This window comes from Ixodes scapularis, unplaced genomic scaffold (genome assembly GCF_016920785.2).
Source record: "Ixodes scapularis isolate PalLabHiFi unplaced genomic scaffold, ASM1692078v2 PGA_scaffold9__187_contigs__length_104089568, whole genome shotgun sequence".
Taxonomy (NCBI): domain Eukaryota; kingdom Metazoa; phylum Arthropoda; class Arachnida; order Ixodida; family Ixodidae; genus Ixodes; species Ixodes scapularis.
Genome location: NW_024609884.1, coordinates 95,323,892 through 95,331,961, shown reverse-complemented (window position 1 = coordinate 95,331,961; position 8,070 = coordinate 95,323,892). Strand labels below are relative to the sequence as shown.

General features: G+C 44.5%; 1 protein-coding gene across 2 annotated transcripts in view; it reads left to right on the top strand.

Annotated features, from left to right (window-relative positions):
• The window catches only part of LOC8030905 (phosphoacetylglucosamine mutase), a 70,302-nt gene that overhangs the window by 51,401 nt on the left and 10,831 nt on the right, over nt 1-8,070 (top strand). For both annotated transcript variants that reach the window (XM_029985848.4, XM_040218255.2), the window contains 2 exons: nt 2,593-2,714; nt 2,801-2,852. In XM_029985848.4, the coding sequence (XP_029841708.1) occupies nt 2,593-2,714; nt 2,801-2,852 (174 nt within the window). The remainder of the gene's footprint in view (nt 1-2,592; nt 2,715-2,800; nt 2,853-8,070) is intronic.

The window sequence follows — 8,070 nt, the reverse complement described above, 5'->3', positions numbered from 1 at the left end:
CATCAGTGATGATGACGATGCGGATGCCGATGACGTCATCAGTGACGATGACGTCATCGGGGAGGTCACGTGACCTCGGCGGGGGTCACGTGACCTGGGGGTGTCACGTGACTTCGGGGGGGGGGGGGGGGGGGTCACGTGACCTCGGGGGAGGGGGTCACGTGACCGCGGGGGGGTCACGTGACTTCAGGGGGGTCACGTGACTTTGGGTGTCGCGTGACCTTGGGGGTCACGTGACCCTGGGGGTCACGTGACCCTGGGGGAGGGGTCACGTCACCTCTGGGGGTCACGTGACCTTGGGGGTCACGTGACCTTGAGATGACCTTGGGGGCCACGTGACCTTGGGATGACCTTGGTTACGCCGACGGCGACGCCGACGCCGCCCAAGTTGGGAACGGGCCCCTAAGAGCTGCGCTCTAAAAAGAACATAAAGCGGCATTCTGTTATCTCTTTCTCTCCCTCCTACAATCTTTTTTGACCCTATGATCCGCGCATCCAGGCGCTATATTGCAAACGGACCTTCTGGCCTTTTTAATTTATTTCTTTTTCGGGAGGGGGGGGGGAGGGGGGTGCGGGCAGGAGAGAAAGGATGGGAAACGTGTCTGCTTTTGTTTGCCAGATAAATATAGGTTCGCTTTCTTTTCTTTATTGTGTTTCTTCTGCACACGCATCCTCCGATTTTGGAGTCGTAAAAATGCAGGAGGGCGCCCTTTCTTTTTTTTTCTTTTTTTTTTTTTCTGTTTGCCATTTGTGGGGCTTGGAATTGACGTTTTTCAGGTCTGGGCAATCACTCAGTGCTTTTTTTATGAAATTGTTTTCCTGAAACGTGGGGTGGGCGTTGACTCGGTGCTTTTTACGAAATCGATATTTCGCCCAAAACGGGGAAGGGGGGGGGGGGGGCGGGGGGGGGCGGCGGGGGGCGGGCGATGACGGGATATTACGTAAGTAGCCAGCTTGGCAATGCTTTTAGACCCAAGGTTTAAGGCAGTGGTCTACGAAGAGGACAGGTCGATGGGGAACTGGTTGAAGAACCTGGGAGTTGAGGAGGCGCAACAAATCCCTGAGACACAAAGATGCGCAGGGGTGTCCTCAGAGACAGCGGCCCCTGAAGTTCCGTCCAGGTCAGCGCTGTGGCAAAACTTGGACAGCCTCATTAAACAAAAGCAGCATTCAATGACACAAGCTGAAGAAGAGGTAGCAAGCTACTTGCATGAAGATGTCCTGGCCCGGGAAGAGGATCCTTGCAAATGGTGGTGTGAGAAGGGTGCCACAAGATACCCCCCTGTTGGCTCGACTTGCAAGAAGGTACCTAGCCATACCGGCCACAAGTGTGTCTAGCCAGCGCCTGTTTTCAGTGTCTGGGGGAATTGTGACCAGCAGAAGAGCATCACTGCTCCCAGAAACACGTGGAACAACTTACATTTCTTCATGACAACATTCTGTAACTTCATACTTTGAATCGTGTTTTACTAGTATTACTTTATCTGTCTTTTTATCAGTCACATGTGTGACATTTTTTATTGCCATAATAAAGTTAACCTTTTTATAATGACGTTTGCTGAAAAAGAATTCCCAGTTCGTTTTTGATAGAGTATCCTTGGTTAATAAAAAATATTCGTATTCGAAAATATTCAATTCGATTCGTAACCTTTACTATTCGATTCGCTTCGAAATATTTTGATATTCGCACACCTCTACTCAGAAGTTCTCAATCCCGAGGTGCAATGCCACGAGGTCAGCCTTTTCTTTAACAATGGCGCCGTCAACATTTATTCCGGGACTGCGAGCTTGGTGCAACCAGTGTATCTCTTTAAGAGTTTCACGCTTGCCGCCCTTTGCCGCTTTCCTTTACAGTTTGAACTTGCATGCATTGTGCAGAATCGCCTCTTTCTTTGCGAGGATTGTCTTCAGTGACGACACCGGAATCTTCGTCGCCCCCTTTCTTTTTTATGCTTCTCCAATAATCTTTAGCTTTTTTCGTACCGTCAGTGGTGTCCGTTTGCGATACAGTGTCTGCCGGCGTGCACAATCGCGATGGCGGATTTTCCTTAAGTGGGAATGGCAGTAATCAGTGGGAGCGTGTACAGTCCCGGGAGAGGCTACGAGAAAGTGCAGAAAGAGTAGTGGCGCCGTTGGTAGTGCGCAGAGCTGAGCGAGAGTGTAATGCCAAACCGCCGAGTGGGTAGTCAAGATTTCCCAACCTTGAAAGGAAGGGGGCAAGTGCTGTCCTCTGCTCCCACCCAGTGCTGCGGCAGACTTGGATCCCCGGCGAATGGTCGTATGACGCATAGAATCGCGCGTTGTGTAACTAAACATTTTTTGCATTATCTCTATGGAGAGTTTGTTGGGTCTGAGCAAATTTGTCATAAAATGCGGGACGTCGCATAATCCGGGAACGCATAATCGAGGTTCCACCGTAAAAGTATAGTTTTTGGGGTTCTTTTTCCAAAATGGCGGTTTTATTTTTTTTTAATTAATAGAAACATTTGCTGCTTAAATATTGCGTTCCATGCAATAGAGGACTTTAGAGGTAAAGGTCACTGGCAATATTTTAGTTTTTTTCTCGGGAGGTAACTGGGGGCCCCTGTGCAGGTTGCCAACAGGAACATCATCACAACCGCCGACGCCGAACGTCGGTGCGTTTCCCCGAGCGACCTACAACCGGCCATCGATCAAATTGTCCAGGGATACCAGGACGGTAGGGCCTTTGTGAGGTGAGGAGGACTGTTTTGCCACACGAGCAGATGATGCCTCGCATGAGGATGACCTGATGCCAGCTTCTGTCTTCCTGTTTTGCAAGGCCATCTGGGACGGAGGACATCGTTCGAGTGTATGCGGAGGCCAGCACGCAGGTGAGGAGACACAAACGAACCTTTTGACCAGCGTCTTATCGCCAAAAGCTCAAGCGCAGGAGCGGCATGAAAATTTTTTTACTTTGGCCAATTAACTTTAGGAATTAATCTGCATCACCTATAAAATGAACAGAAAACCATTTTTTCTTCCATACTCTAGTTCTAATTTTTAAAACAATGAAACAAATTGAAGGTCCAACTCTCACGCCATTTTTCGGGTGACTGGGGGACCACCTGGCTTCCCGTTGGGCTCCGTCTTCAGGGCCCACTCCCTCCACAATTGCTGATTTTTGTTTAAAGGATTAGCATCGCCGAAGGTTGGCACGGGGTGATCAAGACAAAGGACGGTTTGCTGCCAAGCTGACAGTGCGTCGAGCAGTAGAGGGGGACTGGTTTGTCGACATCCTTGGACTGTCCCGCTTGTTCGACAGTGTAGTTTCTGTAACCGCCATAAGCAGCTGCGAATTGGCAAATAAGTAGTTTTTTTCTTTCGCAATTACGCGACGGAATAGCAGTTTTTTGGGGGAAGGTGGTACGTTTTTTCTCATTTGTGCTTTGATAAACAATATAGAAAATACAAGCTGCTAATTCTTTCAACATTAAAATTGTTGCGCCGTTTCTTTAAGGGAGGACTCTACCTGGGAATGTAAACTTTTGAACCGCTCACTCAATCGGTGTGAAATTTGCAGGTGGTGTTTGTAGGTGCATGCAAAGTTTCAGCCTTGTGAACCAATTTTATAAGGTACTATACCCCCAGGACGAAGTAAAGCATAGCTTGGCATGGGATCTGCTCAGCGAATCTATCGTTGAGAAATGATGTTTGATAACCACATTTTTTTTCTGATGGAATGCATACGGGAATACCTGTGCCGGTTACTATGACAAGAAATGCAAAATCTAAGCTCATAGTACCTGGCTCCATGTTGGTATTTAAGGCCACGGTCCCACTGAATGTGGCAGTTTAGGTACTTTTTGGCAGATCATTACTCATCTCCTTCTAAATACTGTTTTGTGGGATTGATGTCATTCAAAAGGCAATGCAATCCTCTTTCATTTGATATTATGTATGCGTTGGTTTTTACTGTTCACGCGCATTTGTAGCGTTGCGAATATGATGGCGCGGACCCTCACTTACTCCGCTAGTTCATGCTTTATGAACGATCCATTAAAGATAGCACGGTTCTAATATAGCAGTTTTGTTAGGATGATGTCGGAGCAGAATATAACGATACACTTTTTTGGTATTTGCACTACTTTGTTTTTTTCATGCCTCCAAATATTGCCTAAAATTGACATTTTTCAGCACAAATATGTTTTTAATGACAAGTGCTAGGGCAATGAAATTAGCTACAGATGTAGTGCTTATAATTGGTAATATGCAGAAAAAAATTTAATGTTGTATAAATTTTTTTTGTTTAGATATTTTATATCAAACATAGCACTTTTTTGTGGTTCGAGTTATGGTACTTCAAATGCCGCTGAGGAAATAATTAAACTATGATAAAATCTTTGATAACATTTAGAACTACAATGGTTGCCCAAGAGGTGGACGGTGGCTTTTTTTCATTTTCAAAGTCATAACGCTCCAGGAGCCCTTCAAATTTACCTGTTTTTGATGCATATCTTTTTGGACATCAAACAGATTAATTGACATCTAATAACATTTATTGTTTGGAATAGATATACATTGCAATGTATTAAATTTTCACAATGATCTTGCTTTCGTTTCTTAATGGGTGTAGAGCTTAGCTAATTTCAAAAACAATTAAAAACTGTTTGGGTGTTTTGTTGCGCTACCTGGCGGATGGCAGACAAACTGCCGATTTCTAGTGTTCAAAAAATTTCCGAGGGCGGCGTTGGCGTCTGTATCATCATCAATCTCCGTGTCTTTTTACCCTCACATTTAAAAAATATACTGGAAGATTTACTATCGATAAATGAATGGTTTAAGTACTGGGTCAGGTTATTAAATCTAAGACAAATAATTACACACGCGTAGCGTGATATAGTGTGTTCATTATTCGATATGATTGAAATCGATAAACAATAAAGAAGAGGAAAATAATACAACCGAGTTCACTTCATGTCTAGAGTCACTAAATGAGCTTTAAAGTATCGGCACTCCGTTCCCCAAAATTATTTTGGGCGCCGCCATTTTGGGTCTTGTTCAAAGCAAACGCAACTGTCGATCGTCATGATCCAAAAGTACGACTTCTTCAGCATTAGGTGCGGTGCTAGGAAGCTAATGCAATATTGCAATGCTCTGTCGCGGGTTGTTTAAACATTTGTGGGGGACGGAAAAGTGTTTCCTGTGATTTTAGATAAAGCTTCAGCTAACTGGCAACCATGATTTTTAAGCCACAATATGGCCAAGTGTCGTTACTCTGAATCGTAGCTAATTTACTGGCATAAGCGGGAACAATGAGGAAAAGGCAGGTGTCAAAAGGTAGTCGCTTGTGGAATCCACGGGGCTTACGTCATGGCCCCTCCAGGTATTACAAGCCTCTTGAACAAGAGCACGAATAGTGTCATTAAATAAGCTACGGATCAGAGTAGTGACACTTGGCCATATAGTGGCTTAAAATCATGGTTGCCAGTTATTTGAAGCTTTATCTAAAATCACAAGAAACGCTTTTCCGTCCTCCACTTTAAACAGTGTGCGACAAAGCAAAGCAACATTACATAAGCTTCCTAACACCGAATCTAATGCTGAGGATGTCGCACTTTTGAATCATGACGATCGGCAGTTGCGCCTGCTCTGCACAAGCACCAGAATGGCGGCGTTCACAACACTGTCGGGGAAGAGGGTGCCGATACTCCAAGCGCAGCTAATTTATTGGCTCTAGTTCCCGCGAAACTCCTTTTCCCTGACTGAAACTGAAAGTAAATATGAATAATACACCATTATTATAGCTTATTTAGTTATAACTAGGGCTCCGTGTTTTCGGATAAATCCGAAGAACTCCGAAAAACACCCACCGGTAAAATTTTTGGCGATTCGGATTTATCCGATAAACTCCGATCTGTCAGGTGCCCCACAGCAATTTTTTTTTTTTTTTACAATTTGAGCAGCGCGGGGAAGAATGGTTTTGGGAAAATAACACCATAATTATCTTTCAAGCTTCGGACCGTTGTCAAAAGGGGGTCTTACGGCTTGTCTCGTCAAGATTGGTTCAGGGTTATATCAGGTCTGTTCTCGAGCACGCGTGTACAGTCTGGGACCCACCAACTGCTGTTGATAGAAATAAACTTGAAAGAGGTCAAAACTTAGCGGCTAGATATTTTCCCAGGAATTATAACAGGCGACTCAGCATGACAAGTCTGAAGGAATTCTTAGGCTGGGAATCTCTTGAAAAAAGAAGGAAAAAACTACGGCTAAAATTATTTCACAACGTTTACCAGTACAGAATTAGTATACAGCACGAAAACTACATTTTCCCCCTGGATTATATCTCTTATTGTGTCGATCACGAATGGAAGGTACGTGAATATAAATGTAACACAAACCAGTTTAAATCTTTTTCCCCCAAATCTATTAGGGAATGGAATCAATTGCCTTCGGAGGTTGTTGACATTTTGGACAATGACGCTTTCTCTGCTGCATTGTGAGAAGTGTTTTCTTTTTTGTTTCCCGTGTACTGGGTGTGCATGTGCGCGTTCTGTTACGCTCCTTTGTATTGCTTAAATGTGTCACATTAACGAAAATTTCCTCCCCTCCGTAATGCCACCCTAGCGCTGTGGGAAAGTGAATAAATAAAAGGAAACAGGCGATCGTACCATTCCTGTCACGACAGAAGCCACTCTTTTGGTTTCCAGTTTGGGCCATGGGATTTGGGATTTAGAGAAAGGAGAGGGTATGTTTCTGGGGGTAACAGCGAAAGCTATGGACCATAGGGATTGTATCAAATAGGGAAGAGGGGCAGTTGAAACCTCTCTATTACATCCTTAACCCCTCCACCTCGTGCTGTGCGATAGATTGATGGTATGACTACGGAGCTTCCTTGCGGCTACCTCCGGCAGTTTATTGATTTTAAGGTATCGACGTTTATCGAAGCCACACTTGTGTGCGACTTTTGTCACGGGACATATTAGTATTGCCAATGACGCCAACGCCAAATTCAACTGAAGAAATCTTAAGTGATACAAGCGCGTTTTATTTTTTATCTGGCATACGTTTGCATCCGGTTAATATTTATTATTTTTTAATATGAAACACTGCGAAAGTAATCTCCGAATTTAGGAGAATTGGGGATTTACGAAAATAAACTCCGATAAACACCGAATTTTCGCTCAAAAATAAACTCCGAAAAACACCCTCCGAATTTCACGAAAAATAAACTCCGAAAACATGGAGCCCTAGTTATAACTTATAACCAACTACACATAATGAGAGGAGGAAGCGGTCGGGTAGGAGAAACGCGGGTTTTATGTGCGACCGTTCTAACCGTCTCAAAAGAGAGAATGCGCGAGCTTGCGCTGGTTTAAAAAAAAAAAGTCATCAAAAGAAAAGAGGCAACACGCTGTGCTCTTTGTTATTATGCGTCTAATTGCAAATTGTTGTGTGTATGTTTATTCAGCCGGAAGTTAGTCCGCCTTAGTGGGCGTCTGACTCTCAGGTGTAGATGAGCAATTTAGCCAGTGCGGCACAACCGCAAACCTGGGGTCTTTAACGTGCATCACGCAGTAGTGATACACGACCGCACGCCGGTACGATGCTCTTCCAGATCGAAACGGGCAGGGGCGGGGTGGGTTTTGCAGTGCGAGCTTTCGCTCCAAGTGCTCCGAGCTGGTGTGCGCTAGACCATGCACTCGGCCACCAACCCCCCCCCCCCCCTTGTGCGTCTAATTTATATACAGGTATAAGTATTTGAATATCGATGATGAACGTCGATCGTCTCGAGGTAATGTAACGTAATAACATTATATAAATAATAAACTTGTTGAAGGACTGAACGACTAAATTTTTTAATTCTTAAATTGTAATACGGCGGTAGCCTATTGTACTTACTGTTGATGAAGAGCAATATGAGGTGACGAGGTAATGATTAAATGATGAGGCTCTATAAGGACGACGACATTAGTGGGTGTCGAACCACAACGTACAGTGCCAGACTTGTTTCAAGTATCGTGTACCCAAAGACTTTCTTCACCCGCAACAGAATATGGTAGAATCAATGAGGATGCTGCTTTACAACTGTTTGTGGAACAGGAAAACTGC